The 21,472-nt window shown below is 38.1% G+C and overlaps 1 protein-coding gene across 3 annotated transcripts in view; it reads right to left on the bottom strand.

The window, feature by feature from the left end:
- Positions 1 to 21,472, bottom strand: part of KHDRBS2 (KH RNA binding domain containing, signal transduction associated 2) — a 362,102-nt gene that overhangs the window by 100,733 nt on the left and 239,897 nt on the right. For all 3 annotated transcript variants that reach the window (XR_014225082.1, XR_014225083.1, XM_082252045.1), the window contains 2 exons: positions 10,789 to 10,916; positions 7,800 to 7,992 (listed from right to left, as the gene is read on the bottom strand). Coding sequence is in view for 1 of the 3 variants with exons in the window: in XM_082252045.1 (XP_082108171.1) it covers positions 7,800 to 7,992; positions 10,789 to 10,916 (321 nt within the window). In the remaining 2 variants the exon portion in view is untranslated. The remainder of the gene's footprint in view (positions 1 to 7,799; positions 7,993 to 10,788; positions 10,917 to 21,472) is intronic.

Genomic DNA, 21,472 nt, shown 5'->3' on the forward strand with positions numbered 1-21,472 from the left:
TGCATCCCTGACAGTTTACCTAATGGCTCTCCCTGGTCGCTCCAGCAGCAAATCCACAGATCGTTACCACAGTCCCAGCCAGTGCCTTGGAATTCCCAGCGATCCACATAAAGAATATCAGTTGCCTCCTTGACCCAGGACACGGCTCTGCTGTGAAATACTGTCACTTTAGAATGTTTTGTGAGTGCAATATTTATTGTACATTTTACTCATTCAATAAAATCCTTACTGCACCAACCTCTTTCCCCGTCCCTTTGTCACAAACATTTACAGTGTTTTAACATTTCTGGCAAATAACATCTGTAAAGAAATGGCTTATCAAGATATGGAAGCCCACTTGAAAAATAAGGCAGCACCAGACCCCACTACAACCCCCATGCTAAAAAGTAAGGGGTACGTACCCCTACTCATTTCCCAGAAAAAAATGTATTCTAGAAATAGAGACACCCAAACATTTGACAAGTCCTTTTTTAATAAAATAACCCCCCCCCCCCAAAAAGGTCCCTTAATGTAAATCCATTAAAAATCATAATGCCCACCTACTACTGATCTGGCGATAGAAAAAACCAGACGGACAGAAAGGACATGACTTATACCAATTCTTCATTGAACGACAGTTTCCAGAGCTGTCATCAACTATATACAGGAAGGGTGGGGATAGTGACATGATTTACCAAATATGGTCATGACCATATTGGTCAGATGCAGAGACCATATTTGGGCAGTGATGTTACCACTATCCCTGCCCTTTTGCTTTTATAGGTGGGGATTCCCATCTGCTACTTCCTTAGACACCTTTGACTGTGGGAAGCTGTCATATATAGAAGTGGTAGAAATACAACATCTGTATATGAATTTTGACTCCCGACGAGCAGGGGGAGGAATGGGAAAAATTTCTGATGTTTGTCTGAACACCCAAATAATTAAGTTTGACCCTAGCTTCTGACCAAAGACTTAGCTCATCGCTAGTAATGGGCAATGAATCAAGCACAGGAGTTGGAAAGGGTCAGGGTTAGGTTCCTAAGCAAGAAAAACTGATTAACATTTGCATTGTAGAGTTCCTTAGAATCCAGGGACCTAGGGGCTCTATGTGAAATATGAACTAGCATGTTGTTACCTAAGGGTGATTGCTAAATTGAAGCAAATAAGATTTTTGAAAATTTCCGCTTACCCTTACACAGACAGTGAAAGAAAAATCATGAATTTCTTCTGATAATCTTTGACAATCACTGCCAGGATAAATACTTTGCGCAATCTGAGTTTCTTTTATCATTAAAATAGAAATGTGTGCTTGACATTATGGTTACATACCGCATTAACTTATATGTTATGCAGATATTCCAAATAAAGAATAATACAGGACTGGTTTACAGAAAACTCTGCTCGAGGATGGCTGGTCTTTATAGTAAACATCTAATTCTTACTAGATCTCTGAAGTGCTTTATTCTTGCTGCTTATGTACTGAGAGTTGTGATGTGGTTGTGGACACAAGCAAACACAGTTATAATGGAACAAGTAAAGGATTGTGTAACACAGAATACATTAACTGTACCAGTTAGAAAGGATGAGATGAGCTTTTGAGCTGTAGCCGAGCAGCAAGGAGCATATACATGGATCAGGGTTGAGTTTGCAGATAATGCTGCCCTAGGTATATATATATATATATATATATATATATATATATATATATATTTATAAATTATGATGCTCTGCCTGATACCAATGCTTCACATCCCCCACATTGTTATGTAATATATTGAAAATGTAAACCAGCATGAGCTGAGCTGTCTTGTTTATAAGCTCAGCTACAGTTACCATTACATTGTACAATCTATCAAACAAGGTCACACAGAAAAAATGGAATCATCTTACTTAAGCTACAGAGAATCCATATGGCCCCCACAGACGATATCCCTTTCCTTGTGTCCTGTTGCTGGCTTTATCCACACATGTTCAGAGGTCACCAGAAAAGATGCTGTTTCATTTTTGTTGCCTTAGCCACAGACCCATAATTGTTTATTGATAAAACATAATGAAAAACCAGACGGTTTTAACATTGCTTTTTAACAATGTAATTCTCAGTGAACTAATTATGAAAACCCAAAAAAAAAAAAAAAATCTAAACTCTGATATTATCATATGATTTACACAATGGGATAATAAGCTGGTACTGTGATTTCAATTACAATCTGAGGAAAATAAACTAATTAGACACATCAAACTTTTTTGTCATTTTGAATGAATTACTTTGGACATTGTTTGCCCATGGGTGCAGTTTGTTCTGATTAACATAGCTAATTATTTATCAAAAAAGTTTAAGAAAAAATATGTTTTTATATATTGTACACATTGAAAGGTTTCTGAGTATTACTAATCTTTGCCCACACAAACAAATATAGAAACCAACGCAGCTATATTTCATGTGATCGTAAACATAGTACATGTGTCTAAAAACACAATTTTTTGGGGCGAAAAAATGAATACCATGTACAAAAACACATCAATGCCACAAAAGGAGCCTTAGATCCTGGCATAACTGCAGCATCAAAAAAAGAGAAAATCTTCACCTTACAGTGTAAAGTATTTAGAGGTTTTTAGAACATTGTGAACTTCAACCATTTATCATATATTTTATAACCAAATATTATAACCAGAAATGTCAGCCATTGTTTCTAAAACAAAAATTCTGGCTTTATATTATAGCACAGTAGAATGAATTTAATGTCTAAAAATCAAAGGAAACACAAAAGCTAATTCTGGCTCCCTATTTAGGATCTTGACTCACAGGTTATTAATGCCTACTCTACATTATTTTTGAACCAACCAAAGCACTAAAAGAAAGTACTATATGTTCTTAAAACATGAAATGTTATTTTGGTAAAGTAGCAAGAAACAGGTGAAAATATCAATCCTATTAAAGCAGAATAACATTCATGATTATTCTATCATAGAAGATTTCCCAAGAGGGCATTGTACTTTACACAAGCACCCAGAACTGATGCCCAGTACAAGAACTGATAAATGCTCACCATAACTACACAGTGCCACAATTCTCTTAAAAAATGCTGCATAACACTTTGATAAAAATGTTGTCAAATATTGCCCTGTTGTGAAAGAGAGGTAATATCATTCTGGACCTCCACCTTCTAGAAATAATTGCATTTTAAGTATTTGCAATTTGTAGTGCCAAGATTTTACACAGTGCTTTAGAGAATACACCAGTGACACCAGTACCCTGAAGGAGCTTACAATCTTATGTCCCTAATACACTAATATGTATTAGAGCCATTATGAAGGAAGCAAAAATATACTACCATTATGTTTGTTTTTAATTGTAGGAAGAAACTGGAGCGCAAGGAAGAAAATCAAGCAAACACTGAAAGAACATATATCTCAGGAGGGATCTGAACCCACTTCCCATAACTGCAAGGCTAGAAAGCTGCAAAAAAAGGCCATCATACTGATTGACAAGTGGTGGGTTTCCTCACAATATAATTCCTTCCTTTAGAATTAAGTCATACCTCCTAATTCCCCTAAAACAGCAAACCTGAATACCTCAAATAACCTCACAGTGGACACTGACTCACCAAGCCTTTTCTACATTAATACACTATAAATTCAAAGTAGAAGGTGACTATGCCAATAGAAGTCAGTGATTAAATTAAAAGAATAAGAAGCCACAAAATGTTCAGAACTTTATTGCCGTTTCAGCCATTAAACCATATTACATTATTCTGCCAGTAAAATCAACGTGTGCTGTCGGTGTGAATATTTTACAGAGAGCTTTAATTAAACTTCAGTATAATTGTTTAATATGACTTTTATTTTTATCCTGCTGCTGACCATGTAAGAAAAACAAAACTGTTCATACTGCTTTAACATATAAAACTATTGTAAGTAAAAGGCATTTTTTCTAGTAGCCCTTCCAGCAGCATTGTACTGTTCTAGCACTCCTGTAGTCTGCTGTAATAAAATCTTTCCACTTTATTGCTGTTACGGTAGAAATACAATTGGATTTTTCAAGTATCACCAGATGCTTGTCAGCTGAGCCTTAGCTCTTTATTTAAGTGCTTCTGGCATAATATCTAATCAGTTTTATTTAATCAATATGCTATCCAGCTGTTCAGATTCAGCTAAATATAATTTAGAAATTAATCAAATAATACTAGATTTATATCAGGATATCTCATTTTAACAGTTCTCAAAAAACCCTAATCTCATAATTTGCTTCATTCTAAACATTTTGACATATGCAATTCAAAAAATGTTTCTAACTATGCTAGTCTACAAGAAAATGAACGGTGTTGTAATGTGAATAAACCCCTTTCCTGTTAGCAGGACTGGCTAGGCATGTTTTCAGTAATAACTGTACCAACAAATTACTGTTTGTTAAAGTGAAGGTAAGAACACAACCCTGTTTCCTAATCGACACCCCATTGGGGGTATCTCTACTTTCGGGGACCCCTCTTCCTCTCCCCCTTTTCCTTTCAGTCTTTTCTTTCTCTTCCTTCTTCTTCTCTCCCCTCCTTGCCCCTGTTACCTCTTATCTCAGGTAACCTCCATTGTGTTTGGATAGCATAACTATCTCTAGTCATATACAGTAACTAGGCCATAACTCAGTAGATTGGTGATCATGGTACCCTACTCTTGCCGGACTGTTGAATGTAAATTTTGTTCAGACTGAGTCTATATACACAAGTTCAACCCTTAAACAGCTTGAAAAGCCATAGTTATATTACTCTGAATTTAGTTACACGGGTTGTCAACAAATAGACCACGTACAGCTGGTATTTTTTCCCATACCTGTCCTATACCTACCTTAACACAATTGTCTTCCTTTATATATTGTTTTGTTATTTTTTTTTTTATGATCTTTTCAATAAACAATATTTGAAGCAGAAAAAGTTAAAATGAAGGCACAAGACATATATAGAAAACTTTCAATATCCTAAAAAGAAAAAGCATACATTTTACACCTATCAGTTTTGTGCTTTAAAGTGGAACTAAAATCCCACTGTGAAAAAAAAAAAACTGAGCAGGCAGGCTTTTATTGCAGAGGATACATGCACTGTCACCTCTGTATAAAAATGTCCCTACCTGCCTGCTCGCTGTCTATTCCAGCACTGTAAACTGAACTGTGCATGTGCAGGAGTGAAGTGATCCCTCCCCCGCCTCATGGAAAAAGCCTGAAGACTGGCATTCAGAAGACGGTGTTGGCATAGGAACCTTAGGCAAGTAAGAATGGAGACTTTAGTTCTGGTTTAAAGGAAACCTGTACTGATATAAATAGTTAGGCTGCCACTGTTAATCTCTCTAAGGGCTGGTTCACATAACTATTTCTGAGTTTCAGATACGTTTTTGCATACGCATGTACTTGCTTTTTTAATGTGTTTTAGATGCATTTTCAATGCATTCCAGTGGTTTATTCATCCCCACTAATCAGTACTGTAAAGAACATTTTTACCACTGACCACCATTACAAAACTCATTCCACCCACTAACCACTTATGTAACAGGACCCTTCTCCAACTTAAAACCAGTTTACGGAGCTTGTCTCCCACTGACCACCAATATAAGGAGTCCTTCCCCACTGACAACGAGCATACACTGGCATTTTTTACTAACCACCAGTGTAAGGGAACACTACATATTTCACTGCCTGGGTTTCTTTTCTTGCAACTATTATAATCATTAGTTTAATTGCATTGTTGTTCCTGAAAGAGCTGCCCTGAATTAAAAAAAAAAACACTTTTTTTTTTTTTAAATTTACTCCTATAACTACAAACTGCTGTTCACACTACTATGTGGTGTAGATATAGTAATAATTAACAAGGGTTCCCTGACACCAGAAAGTTATTTAAATGGTTCTTCCATGTAGAATGGTTGAGAAGGGCTGATCTAATAGCTTCAGCTGCTTCAAATCACTGACACAAACAAGTATGAAGATCAACAGATCTGACTTCAGTCTGGCCTTGTAATCTACATTATTCCTCCTGTTCAATTGTTAAAGCAAGATACAACTAGGTAACAAGGTCAGCAACTACAGCCTCCACATTGCTTCCAGTATGGATTTAGTTTTTCATACCCAATGGCTTAATATATACGAGATCAGAACAAGATCAGCTACAGTTAGGCCTGTAGAGCTCATGTTGCCCTAGACATACTTGTATATTGATGTAAATACATGCGTATGCATACACCAGACATCCCAAAAAAGAACCTGAATGGAGGCATCCTTCTATTCAGTTAACATTCCATGCTACCAGTAGCCATACGTCCACAGTAGCTTTGTCTACATAGTTCCCTGGACACTGGCACTGCTCCTGGTATGCATCACCTGTCACTCCTGGCTATAGGTATTGTTCCTAAACCCTTCATCAGGCACTGAGCCCTCTAAGTTTTTGCAGCTGGGCACAACTTTTCCTTGTTTGCTTCATTTTCAACTACTAAATTGTTCTCCTATTGGACGAAACCTGCAGACGACTGCCCGATACTGGGTTGACAGTAGCATCCATTGCCATATGTTTTTATGATTCATTTTATTTTTGCTTTTAACATACACATCCAATAAATACCACACAATGGAGACTTTATCTGGCTCCCAGTGAGCTTTATTTACCTGAGCTACATCTGGATGGTGCGAGTTGCTGAACAGCCTTCCCCACAACAGATGGCAGATCTACACTGAGTGCGTGTTTGCTGCTGTAAGAGCAGCCAGCTTTTCTAGTGAGTGTCCATTTCACAGGGGTGCGGTTGATAATTCTGGAGCACTGTACTGGTTCACTTCTTCACTTTTCAAGTCACCACCAACATCTTTGCACTGAACTTTGTCCTTTCACCTGTACATTTATATTGGTGATCCTGTCATGGGACGGTGCATTTAAATCTATATTTTTCACTATGTTTTTCAATATATTGTTTTTTATTGTTGATTTGTATTCAAGATTTGACATATATATATATATATATATATTTTTTTTTCACTTTAGCACTTTTTTGGACTTTATTTCAATGTGCTGTTCATTTATAACACAGTTTCAACTACAAGGTCTTCCCAGACAAGGGTTACTAGAACAAATTTAAATGAGAAATCTCTTCATCAAAACACATACAGCAAGTAAAACCTGTAAGGGTTGTAATCGAAATGTTAAGGACTGATAAGGCAAAGAAACAGGTACCCTACCTGGCTTAATACATATCTATTCCACAGCATAAATACCAAACAATCACAGCACTGTGAAAACTGGAAACAAAATCCCAAAAGAGTAAGTTCCACTAATGCCAATGGTTTTTATTTCGAATTAACATAATGTTTATCAGGACCTTGCCTTTACCTGGCCCTCAGGGTTTCTGACAGAGCACAATTTTTACCATTTTAACCAATCTCTAGGTAGTGGGATTTTTGAGTTTTCATTTAATGTATTGCTTTCTTTTTTGCAGTAAGGGACATCACGCATAAGCAAATAAACAAAACGCCATAAGCAAAATAAAATATGTCTCCCTTTTCACAAACAAAAGGGATTTGTCACCCTCCACAACAGAGATTATAATTCTTCAATTAAAATATCCACCCTTAACCTAAATACAAATAATGAATCAGATGAAAGATTTGCATCAACAAAAAATGTATGCAAGCAAATTTGTACAATACAATTATTTGCATGAATTATCTCCAATAAAATGTGAAAGTCCAAAACAACTTCCACAGATCAAATCCTAAATCTGCTTTGGCAATAATAACAAATACACGATCACAAAAAATAGTGTGAACTACTTTAAATAATCTGCAAAAAACTTACATAGTCATCATAGGTCTCAAGGGCAAGAGGTGGTGCTCGATAACCAGGGGCACCTGAAGCTCCTCGCCCCCGCGATGTAGAAAGACCACGTGCTACTGGTGGCAAAGGTAAAGCCCCACGTGACACAGGTGAACCTCTGGGGACTGGGGTACCTCGTCCTGGCAAAGAAGGTGGAATGGCACCTCCACGATTCCTAAAAAAAGGTTAAATTTTTAATTAAAAACAGCCCTTAATTTGATTAAAATTGGATAATTACATATAGTTCAATCATAACTGATAATAAATAGCTCTCCATAGCTCTGATTATTATAAAAATCAGGGGGCATGTTCATTGTTGCCATAATGCAACACCCAAATGCAAATTGCCGAAAGCTGAAGGATATCATGAGTGTCCTAAATATCTAGATGGGAACATGAAATTATCATCTTTAAATGGTTGTATGATGTAATTTTGATACCAAGCAAATTCAAACATCTACCTATACCATTCTAATAGCCCTATGCCTCTGATTGGCTATCATAGTGATCAGTCACTGTGAAGCCTGACCCTGTATTTTCTTTCTCTCTCTCCTTGCACAAAACTGTGTAAAAAAATAAATAATAATAATAAAAAGTACAAAAAACTACATAGATCAAGGTTTGATCTAGGTCACTGCCAGGGTTAGCGCCTAGGTAAAGGTCAGGGTCAAAGGTCAATGGCAGGGTCAAAGTTCATAGTCAAAGGTTATTGCCAGTATTTTTTTGAGCAGGATTTTTATTTATTTTATTGACCACTTGACCTCCGGAAGATTTCTCCCCCTTAATGAGCAGGCCATTTTTTTTCTAAAAGGCACTGTTATTGAACTGACAATTGCATGATTTTGTTATGCTGTGCCCAAATAAAATGTATGTCCTTTATTTCCCACAAATAGAGCTTTCTTTTGGTGGTATTTGATTACCACTGCATTTTTTATTTTTTGCACTATAAACAAAAAAAGGTCGACAATTAAAAAAAACAAAAAAAAAAAAAAACAATATATTTTACCTTCTGTTATAAAACATATCCAAAATAAAACATAGAAAATCAAATTTCTTGAAAAATTTAAGCCACAATGAATTCTGCTACATGTTTTTCGATAAAAGAAAAAATACTGCCATTTTTTTTATTTTATTTTTTTAACTAGTAATGGAGGCGATCAGCGACTTATAGCAAAACTGTGATATTGCAGCAGACAGTAGGACACTATTTGACACTTTTGGGAACCAGATACACTAATACAGTGATCAGTGCTAAAAATAAATATCACTGTACTAATGACACTGGCTGGGAAGGGATTAAATATCTAGGGCAATCAAAGGGTTAAATGTGTGCCTAGCCAGTGTTTATGTGTACTTTGTGTGGTGCTTTAACTAAGGTAAGTAATAGATTGTATACCCTGCTTTGCAGGGAAAGAAGATCTATTACTTCCCCGCTGACAGGACAGGGCTCTGCCTTGTGTACATAGGCAGAACCCTGTCCTGTGTAAATCCATGACAATCAACGGGCTCCTAGTGATTGCCATCTGCTGTGTTTAATCACAGCACAGCGGGTCACTGGTTGCGCATGTGCAGGTCTCCTAGCTGGAAGTGTCAGATCGCATACTGGGTATTTGATCTGGCGCAGCCTTGCTACCGTATATCTAGGTTATACGGTAGGCAAGCAGTTAATTAGTATCAATGTCAGACAATGGGGTTTATTTACTAAAGGCAAACCCACTGTGCACTACAAGTGCACTGCAAGTGCACTTGGAAGTGCAGTCGCTGGTGATCTGAGGGGAAGATCTGAAATGAGGGGAAGCTCTGCTGATTTCTATCATCCAATATGTGCATGCAAAAATGCTGTTTTATTTTCCTTGCATGTCCCCCTCAGATCAACATCGACTGCACCTCCAAGTGCACTTGAAGTGCAGAGTGGATTTGCCTTTAAACAAACCCCATTGTGTATTGTTTCTGGGCTGCACCATGGGTACAACCAACAACTAACATTCTCATATGTGGTATTGCTTCGATTGTCAGGAGCACAATTTATTTTTGGTTGTTCTTTGGTAGAAGGTTATTGTAGTAGCAAGAAATGTAAAGCTAAATTTAAAAAAAAAAATTATATTTTGGGCCAGCTTTTCTTTGATAATAATGAAAAAAAGAATCAGGAGATATCCATTACCATTTACCACCAAATTAAAGCCCAATTTGTCCTGAAAAAAACATGGTATATTCCACCCGGATACACAAAGTAGTTGTAATGATTTGTACAGTTTTACTAACACATGTTAGTAAACAAAATTGCAACAAAGCTGCAAAATTGTTCTAAGGCATTATCAGTTGTTTTACCCTCAACCGCGAAGGCGGTAGGTAAGGCCATGAAGCCTCCACGTGTCATGAGGAGTCTGTCTTTTCTTTTACAAGTTTTAGCATTGGAAAGAGCTTAGAAGAAGCCATTCTGGCATACTCCACTCTAAGAAGAGTGAATTGTGCTGCATTGAAATAAAGCAGAGGACAAAAACTGAAATAGCCTGCAGTTGCTCCCACTGCCGAGCATCAGGAAAGCACATGTAAAAAGTCTCACTGGTGGAAAACTTTTCAGGACTTGTAAATGATGCTATGTAAATAGGAGTGTAAGTTGGCCAGGGAGTGGTGGGTTGGGATCTGAAGATTCTGAAACCAATTAGAATTAGAGCCATGTTCTGGTGTGTTGGAGATTGGGTCATTCACATTTATCAATATACTGTAGCTCCTGAAAGTGGCCAGATAGTATATTACAGGTCTCTCACTTCTCCCTTAAGGAAACCATTTAAAGAAACCACATTTTTCAAAAATCTTCCAAGAACTGGAACTTGCTGTCATTGATGCATACCACACAAAAATGTCAAATTGCCACTACAGCTGTCTTTTCAACCAATTACTAAAAGTCTTTACAGGTGCAATAGTGAAAGTAAAAAAACGAAAAAAGCATAGCAATGAATGAGACATTTACCTGACAGCTATAGTAGGAACTAATCGTATTCCTCTACTCCTTGTTACTTTACTTCGGCTGGAGTCTTCAGAACCATTTAAATAGGAAAGCTCTCTTAACTGTTCTTGCCGAATTTCATCATTATAATCCTGAAAAATAAAAAAAGTGATGGTAATAAATAATGATGCTAAGTAGCAAAAAATCACTCAAAAGCATGGTGCTTTTTTGTATCAGAATTATGGTCATACTATGTTCTAGGTGACTCAGAAAATATTTAGCATACTTTGCATGGTCCATTTTTCTGTAACAGGGAAAAACTCCAAAATGAAAGGAGCTTCCACTGTTAGAATGTTTTCAAGCAACGTCAGCAGTTTGTAAACTATAGAGAGTCAAAAATACTTTTCAAAAGCCCAGGCAAGTGCTGAAAAAATGGAAAGCATTTTCAATTTATATTAATATTGCATTCAAACAAGAAAATGGATTAAAATTATATTTATTTCTTGACTCTCATATATTTTAAAGAACGAAAAAAAAGACAAGAGCACAAAACCCCATAGTGTAGTATATTAAACAGAAAGCACTTAGTAGATGGATAAATGTACACACACAAACATGGCATATGCTAGACATAATAGTCTGAGTCATCACACACATGACATCTAATGGGGATTGCGGCTAGAAGCAGGCGTACTTGACCCGGCAGTGCCAGAGATCTGACAGGCGTGCTGTCTGTTTGAATCTGGAGCTGCACGGCGGCATACGACACGCTGATCTGCAACGGAGGTGATGGTAAGCGACTGGAGGTGGTGAGCTCCCCCTATGGTCAGTTTCTACCCAATGCTTACACTGAGGTCTTACCACCAATTCAGCCTGTATCTAGGTGATATGCCAACCCGGTCACTGTGCAAACTATTTACCTAGGAAGGCCGCGAATCAGGTGAAATACCTTGAACTCTGTTATCAATACCAGCTGACTAATCTCACGTGATTATTGCTAATTCGCAGATGAAATGCTCCACAACTGTTAGATTCATATGAAGCCATCCTATCCTTCCATGGTCTGATTTAAGTTGAACCGGCCACTGCTAATACATCGGGTTAAAGGACTCTGACTCAGCCTTATACCAGGACAGTCCCTTTGGGAATTTACTTACAGGCCTGGGATGTGTTTGGAATGTATGGTTTTATGTGAATGATTACGTATGCGCAGCTGCTATCCCCCCCCCCCCCCCACCCCCCACTGACAACGTTGTCCCTATTTCAATTAGGTTGGTGTTGTTATATGTACTAATATTTCACTAATGGGAGAGTAGGCAGTGTATACTCCTTCCTTAATATAATACCATACTTTAACAATAAATATGAAATAAAGAATGCAGACACCAAAATTGTGGAATAATCTGGCCGCGGCCGTTTATTACTGGTTTAAAACATATTAAGTCTTCAATAAATATCAAAAAATATCATCTTAAAACCAGCCTAGCCACTACGGCTCAGGCTTTATCAAATAAATAAAATTCAATAAAATTTATTAAAACATCCAGTAATAAACCACTTGTCCCCCTTTGTAAAACAAAGGTGACCCACCACGTAATAAAAGCCGCGACAACAGGGGAGGGGGGGTTGGGGAACCTCTTCTGCTGCTGCTCCTGAGGTGAATGAGCCCCTCACAGCTGAGCTCACCTATTTATATCCTAACTTCCTGCCTAGATTTTCCTCAGAGCTCCCCGCGCCACTGCAGGTGCATCCCAGTCACCTGCAGTTACACGTGACTCTTTACCTCAGGTACCTCATCCCGCCTTTTTTCCCTGAGGAAAAAACCCGGGAAGACCTAATGACCTGAAACTGACCTTTCTTATTTCTAGCTTTCCCCGCCACTTCTCCCATGTGGAAAAGGGGGCATAAAAAATGCCTACCCTTTTCCTTTCATTCTATACGGTTATTTATTTATTTTTTTTATTTGATACTTAATTAACCGTTTTGTTCCCTAATGTAAATTTCTTGGTGGGCTTGATCTTCCTTTTTTGTATGTTTTTTTTGTTACAGGGACCACATCTATTGAACCTAGATGGGCGTGGTGATAGGTTGATCTAGATGAGATAGATTAATACAACCGATTTTGTTAATCTCATCCAATTTTTGTGGTTGATTCAACCTCCCTTTTTTTCTTGCCCAAGATACAAGTTAGATTACATGCATCCCCTGCAACAACAATGTCATTTTTGGTGAGATACTCCCAATAGGAAGATGTCTAAAGGGATGCAGGCCCTGCAGCTTTCCTCATTAGTGCCCTGCAGCTGCTGCAGATGCTTGATAATTATGAAACCATTCCCATTAGACCCACTCAGCACAGAGGCACAGAGGAACAAACAGCGATTTCTTCAGAATAACAAAAGGTAGAAATCTGCAACAATCCTTGCAATGTACATAGATCACCCGGAGGGGAATTTATTTTTCTCAGCAAAAGTAGAGTTACTCTTTAAACACTTGCATTGCAAAGTAAATGCATTCTTATCTTGTATTTTTAGTGAATAAAATGAGGTTGTGTTCTCTTTAAAAATCAAATCCTGTTCAAGTAAAAGTCTTTTTTTTTTTTTAATAATTTCCCTTGCACTTGATTGGATATTCAGTGCTTCAGTGCTTAACCTCATTTACTGAGCTAGGGGAACATTTACTTTGCAAACTGAAACTCTCTAATCTAAGAATTCCCATTGTGTTTTGCTTACAGACCAAAATGTATATAGGTTTCACTAATGTACTAAAATAAAAAGTCCTAAAACAGTGCAAAATGTACTTTTATACACAAAAGTATTGTAAAAATACTCCAAATTGCCAAAGGGTAAAACTGTGAAACTTCTGATCACAAAAGTATAGTGTGTGTTGCCCACAGACTTGGTGGGGTTAATGAATAGCTTCTGGCTCATAATTTATTTATCCATCTTCATGTTAATCATACTGACACTGTCAGTGTAAAAAGATATTAGAATGTTTGCCCTAACACAGTTTATCACACTGCATCCCCATGAAGACTCACACTGCAGTATAGGAAATACGGACTGGAGAGGATGAACTGTCAGTGACAGGGGATGAAGAGATGTTATGAACTGTCATCTGCACACAGAAAAGGCAGCCATCCTTGCCATCTTTCAATTGCATTAAGGTCCCTAAATTTATGTCATCCTTCATTTCAGTTATGTATTCATTCACTGTGCCTTGAAGTTGTTTAGTTGTTTACAGCATTTTCCTAACCATTTAGTAATAGCTTATTCTTAGTTCTGTCATCGCTATTCAAATTGCTTTAAAATGAGTTGACATGATTTAAAATGCCGGAGGATCTCACAGCTTCAGTTAGTAAGACTTCTGATTTTCAAATTTTTTTTGCCTTTGGCTTATGTGTCATTTTTGGCTACTTTGTATTTGCATACCTATTAACCACTTGCCGACCACCCGATGTACATATACTGCGGCAGGGAGGCTCTGTCCCACGAAACAACATAACTGTATGTCGTTTCACGGGACCGCCAGTGGGGGCATGCACACGTGCCGAATGGCTACAGGGAGCTCACATTTGGGTCCGGTGGCCGCGATTGCCGCCGGGCACCCGCGATCGCTCCCGGTGGAGACAGAATGACAGTCTGCCGTTATAAACACGGCATACTGCTGTTCTGTCAGTTATTAACACAGAGATCCTGTGTTCCTCCTATTTAGTAACACGTGTCTCTGTGTTCATGCAGAAAACCCATCACCCACAGTTATAAAGCACCCCCCTAGGGACACATTTAATCCTTTGATTGCCCCTGATGTTAGCCCCTTCTTTGACAGTGTCATTAGCACCGTAACAGTGCATATTTTTAGCACTGATTACTGTTCCCCCTGGCCCCCCAAAAGTGTCAAAAATGTCAGTTAGGTGTCCGATTTGTCCGCCGCAATGTCGCAGTCCCACTAAAAATCGCTGATCGCTGCCACTACTAGTAAAAAAAAAAACATTTTTATAAAAAGGACATGAATCTTTTCCCTAGTTTGTAGACATGATAACTTCTGCGCAAACCAATCAATATACACTTATTGGGATTTTTTTCACCATAAATATGTAGCAGAATACAAATTGGCCTAAAATTATGAAAAAATTTGATTTTTTTATTTATTTATTTATTTTTAGGAATGTTATATAGCAGAAAGTCAAAAATATTGTTTTTTTCAAAATTGTCGCTCTTTTTTTGGTTATAGCGCAAAAATTAAAAATCACAGAGGTGATCAAATACCACCAAAAGAAAGCTCTATTTGTGGGAAAATAAGGACATCAATTTTATTTGGGTCCAGCGTCTCATGACCGTGCAATTGTCAGTTAAAATAACGCAGTGCCGTATCGCAAAAAATGGCTTGGTCATTAAGGGGGAAAACCTTCCGGTACAGAAGTGGTTAAATATTTGTTATAATATTTGCTTATACTCTGGTACATGAATTATATTTATCAAATACCATCAAATCAATATCAAATGGCATACAGGATTGCATAGGCCAGCTAGCTGTCAATAGGAAGCAAAACTAACAAAGTATATGAATACAATGAGCAGAGGCACTCCAAGGCATCTGTGCAGGTTTTTGTATCATTGTTTATTTGTATGAACCTGGGGATCTATGTGCACATGGAAATGAATATATATATTTTTTACCACCACCTGGGCATTCACTAAAAAGAATCTTGTCTGACAGTTCTGTGCTTGGAGAGCTTGAGCCTTCCCTGCACTCCTGAATAGAATTGCATTTTTCTGTCCCCGGTTGCTGATTTTAGTTTGTTCTGGCTGTCTTGTTTTGTCTGTGTTCACTGGACCCTGAATTATGAATCTGTGCTGTCTGAACTATCTCTGTGGCTCATTTATGAGCCATCTACCTTTGCCACATGTCCTTCCTTGTAATAGTCTATGTCAAGAGTACTATCTTCCTGACTGTTTACGAATACTTACTTTTAAGTGAGGTGCATGAAAACGTGCTTCAGGCATTCCATTCATTTATTTTGCAATTGTACGCATTAAATACCTGAATTAGCTAATAAAAAATCTGATTCTTTTTATGGTTCGTATTTTTATGGCAAATGTGAGCTAGTAAACATTTCTTCAACAAAAGAAATACATTGTAATATATGATGAACACTGTCAGAAGAAAACATTATAGTCACTACACGGTACACGAGAAATTATTTAAAGATCAGATTAATCTTCAGTCTTGTCAAATGAAGAGACTGGCCACTATAGGTCTATGGGAAAAGGAAAGTGTTGTGCATTTTCAGTGAGTATGTCGTTTGAATTCTTATTATTACAGAGATACATTACAAAAATTAGTTTTATATAATACCGTACATGCCTACTCCCCTATATTTTTTACTGCATTAAATGCAGAGAATGTAGATTAGAAGCTGGAGACAATTGAATCAGTTACAGGAAAGGCCCTGTCTAAATGCTTAACAGCTGTGAAGATAATATATGATTTTTTTTTTTTTTTTATTGATTTTCTTTTTTTTATACAGTAAGTTGGCTGGTTCATTTGCTTGTACTGTATGTAAGAAGGTCTAGTAAAGTACCATCACTTTGTAGCTTGCATATTAAATAAGCAAATATGGCTGTGTCCATGTACATATAAATACTGTATACAAATTACACTATATTGTGAAAAGTATTGAGATGCCTCCTTTTACATGCACATGAACTTTAATGGTATCCCAGTCTTAGTTTGTAGAATTCTATATTGAGTTGGTCCACCCTTTGCAGCTATAACAGCTTGAACTCTTCTGGGAAGGCTGTCCACAAGATATAGGAATATGTCTATGGGAATGTTTGATCATTCTTCCAGAAGCGCATTTGTGAGGTCAGGCACTGATGTTGGACGAGAAGGCCTGGCTCCCAGTCTCTGCTTTTATTTATCCCAAAGGTGTGGTATCGGGTTGAGGTCAGGCCAATCATATTCCTTGCTTTGTCCACTGGTCTAAATCATTTGGTGGAGGGGGGATTATGGTGTGAGTTGTTTTTTAGGGATTGGGCTTAGCCCCGTAGTTCCAGTGAAGGGAACTCTTAAGGCGTTAGCATACCAAGATATTTTGGACAATTTCATGCTCCCAACTTTGTGTAAACAGTTTGAGGATGGCCCCCATCCTGTTCCAACATGACTGCGTACCGGTGCACAAAGCAAGGTCCATAAAGACATGGATGAACAAGTTTAGGGTGGAGGACCTTGACTTGACTGGCCTGCACAGAGTCCTGAGCTCAACCCGATAGAATATCTTTGGGATGAATTAAAGTAAAGACTGCGAGCCAGGCCTTCTAGTCCAACATCAGTGCCTGACCTCACAAATGTGCTTCTGGAAGAACAGTCAAACATTCCCATAGACGCACTGCTAAACCTCCAAACTCCAAAAGAGTTGAAGCTGTTATAACTGCAAAGGGTGGGCCCACTCAATATTGAACCCTACAGACTAAGACTGGGGTGCCATTAAAGTTCATGTGTGTGTAAAGGCAGGCGTCCCAATAGGTTTGACCAAATAGTGAATCTTGTTAATACAAGACAGGATTTCATACTCCTTGTACAGAACCAAATGGAGCAAGAATCCCAGGAAACGATGAAAAACTGTGGTGCCAAAGTCCATACCATTAGCCTAGGAGGTAAGGTACTAGTTTTAGTCCCCAGAATTTAAGGCAAATTCCTGGCTAAATGGCAGGTTAGAATCATTAGGCAAAGAGGGAAAGTAAACTTTAAAACCCATCAGTTGAAGAAAAAGCAACTATAAAAAATATTTTGTGTTAATCTTATAAAGGCACGGAGGGTCAGGGAAACTCTGGTGGCTGTGCAATCATCTCAAAAAGATATAGATACCTAAACATCTAAAGTAACAATAGCTGAAATGTTATCAGTGGCCCAAAGAAAAGAGGCAAAAGAGCTTGTGATAAAAAATAAGGATTTTTTGGTGGGACACTTGGTCTTTCCACAATTATTTAGAATGACATACATACTTTACCGAGTACCTGGGTAAATGTAAAACTGTAAAGAACACCAAAACACTTAGGTGAGAAGTAATCAGGGAAGAAATAAAAAAATGCTGGAATTAGGAGTAACAGAGGAATCCCACAGTCATTAGTCAGATAGAACACATTTGAGCTGAATTAAAGCGGAGACTGTGAGCCAGGCCTTCTCTCCAACATCAGTGCCTGACCTCACAAATGCGCTTCAGGAAGAATGATCAAACATTCCCATAGACACACTCCTAAACCTTGTGGACAGCCTTTCCCAGAAGAGTTGAAACTGTTATAGCTGCAAAAAGTGAGCCAACTCAACTTTATACCCATGTGGTCCGGTTCAGGCAAGCGCACTGCATTTGGGACCTCTTTTTGGGGTCTTGTTAACTCTCCATTGACACCCACAACAGATTGCAGGACACAGTGCAAGGGCACAACAATCCCTGCATTTCCTGCACCGCATTAGTGTGAACCTTGGGCTCACACATTCAAAGTATGTGATGCCAGAATATTGTGACTCTGACCATGAAGACCATGCTGTTCTATAACAACACATACAGCTTCCTAGCATGTAAATTACAGTTTTGGTGTTTTTTCCATGTTGCCTTTGAAGTCACAATTAAAATGATCCTCTCCCTACTGTACATTATTTAGAAGAATCTATTATGCTTTATTAAAGGTCCTCTATGGCTTTCTCCAGCACCCTATTCTCTTTTTTTGATAAAAGCTTCCCAATTAGCCTTGAAAATGACCAGAATTTAGTATCAAGATTCACCGCCAAAGACTTCAGTGGAGTTTAGTGCTAAGTTTGGGCTAACTGGACTTCAAGCAGCATTCAACCAACCCCCACAAATAGTAACTGTACAAATTTGCTCAGCCCTATACTTTATTTATGGGCATCTCACAAGAATTAAATTATGAAGATGGGTTATTTCCCTATGTCAATCTCAAAGCTGCATTAAAAGGACATCTCCTGCTGTATGGTATTTTTAAAAATATTTGCTTTGTTAACCACTTAAGCCCCGGAAGATTTTACCCCCTTCCTGACCAGGGTCTATTTTGCGATTTGGCACTGCAAGACTTTAACGGACAATTGCGAGGTCGTGCGACACTGTACCTAAACGAATTTGACATCCTTTTTTTCCCACAAACAGAGCTTTTTTTCGGTGGTATTTGATCACCTGTGCGATTTTTTGATCATGCGCTATAAACAAAAAAAGAGCATACATTTTGCAAAAATAACAATATTTTCCACATTTTGTTTATATGAAATTACCAAAAAAAAATGTAAAAATTAAATTTTTTTAACATTTTAGGCCAATTTGTTTTATGCTACATATGTTTGGTAAAAAAAAATTGCAAAAAGCGTATTTTGATTGGTTTGCGCAAAAATTATTGCGTTTACTAACTAAAAGAAAGATTTTTGTCATTTTTGTTGTTTTTTTTAACGAGTAATGGCAGCTATCTGCGTTTTTTTTGCGGGACTGCGACATTGCGGCGGACAGTTTGAACCCTTGACTGACATTATTGACACTTTTGGGGTTACCAGTGACATTACTACAGTAATCAGTGCTATACATATGCACTGTTACTGTAAAAATGACACTGGCAGTGAAGGGGTTAACTTTTTTTGAGAGGGAGGGGTTAAGTGAGTCCCTAGGGGCGTGCTTCTAACTGTGATTGGATGTGGCTTGAGGTGTAAGAACAGAGATCAACGGTCCTACATAGCAGAACCGTATGATCTCAATTCTTACACAGGGGAGAATGACAGGCGGCTGTGTTTACATTAGCCGTCTGCCTTTCTCTCGCTGTAACTGACAATCGCGAGTGCCCCGCGGACATCGGGTCTGCCGGGCACACGCGCAGGGGGGTCCATGAGCGAGCGGGAGCGCGCCTCTGGTGGTGCGCGCTCGCTCCTTAGAGCCTCACAGGCTAGCGACATAGACGTACGTCGCTTTGCCTGTGAGGGGCTGACTGCCGACATAAATCGTTAGGCAGTCGGCAAGTGGTTACATTTTACCTATGCTAGTATCCAGCTCCCATGCCTTTTTTAGCAATAGTTTGCCTATTCTAAAGAATATCTGATTACCTCTTGGGGGATCAGGAGTGAATTTTTCCCCCGTTGGAGCAAATTGGATTATATTTTTCTAGGGTTTTTTGCCTTCCTCTGGATCAACTGTGGGCAAAGGATTGTGTATATAAGATTGTATAATTATTTTTCCCTTTCATTGGTAAAATAGATGGACTTTGTTCAGATGTCTTTTTTCAACCAGACTATGTAACTATGTAACATTTGAAAATGGCAAGAATTTAATATTTATCCCCTATAGACTTAAGCAAGAGTTATTGCTACATTTGGGAAGAATCTGACCCCCCCCCCCCCTGCGAATTGACCTCAAGAAGATTTTCTAATCCATTATCCATGGGCATCTGCTGAATCCCAGTTAATAAGCATAAATACAGAAACCAGAAATACAGAGCAATGTATAAGACACTTGTTTTTGTTATCCAGCTTTCTACCTTACAGTTAACATTTGATTGGTTTATTGATGCTTGTAGCACATTACAGAAGAAATGCTACTGAGGTTAGCATTTTTTTTTTTTTCTTGTTTTCCTATAGACTGCTATCGTTTGTTCCCTCTCCAGGCATCCGGAAAAATTTGACTGCTGCTCATGCCCGGTCCCAAGAGTTAATATGTGAAATACTTTTAAATCATGCAACACGGCTATTGAATGTACATGTTGTTTCCCCTTGCTTGCACTTGACCAAAATAATGGAGGGGAGAAACAATAAATTCTACAAGCACCAATTACTCACGCTAAAATGTCAGAACAAGGGTGATCCTCCTGCCCTGAATAAAACACTGAAGGGCAAGGAAGATTATTTTTCAGAGAGCCATTTTTGGAGCCTTGCCACTGAAGTAGTGAGTAATGTTCTCCACTTATATTCATGTTACAAAGACATTTCTTCAGAATGCTAAAGAGGAATTGAACAACAATAGCTGAGAAAAGTTTGTTTCAAATAAGACAAACAGACAATCTGTTTACTTTTATATTCACAACTCTAAGATATAAAATAAAATAATACTATTCTACATGGTGTTTCTTTTGTTAGTGACTATTGGCATCATAATTTGGAAAAAGAATCAGTTAAGAATCACAAATTAAATATGGTGCAATTGATGTTGCCAGTAAATATGTTATTTGCAACATTATTATTTATTCATGATATAATAACCCTTTCGCTGCCAGGTCCTCCACTCCACATTTAACCACTTTAGTACCATGATATAGCCAACATAGGGCTACATCACTGTACTATAGCACTGTACTATAGAAGCATCAGTGCACTCTGTGACTGCTGTGTCCTTTGGACACAGATTGGGGTAAGGGGGCAATCACAGAGGCCCTTTACCATGTGATCAGCTGTTTCCAATCACAGCTGATCAAATGTAAACAGACTTGCCAGTTATCCTCAGTCCTTTCCTCATGCACTGTGTCTGTGTGAGGAAAGGAGTGCTGATAACCAGCAAGCATGTCACCTGTGTAAACTGATAACCAGGGCACTGATCATTAGTGTTTTAATTTCCAGTGCAGCCCAATCAATGCCAATTGGTGCTTATCAGTGCTGCTTATTAGTGCCCTTCAGTGTTGCCTATTAGTGCCCATCAGTGCTCATCAGTATCGCCTATCAGTGTCCA

This window comes from Pelophylax lessonae, assembly GCF_965119305.1.
Source record: "Pelophylax lessonae genome assembly, chromosome: 3".
NCBI classification, from domain to species: Eukaryota; Metazoa; Chordata; class Amphibia; order Anura; family Ranidae; genus Pelophylax; species Pelophylax lessonae.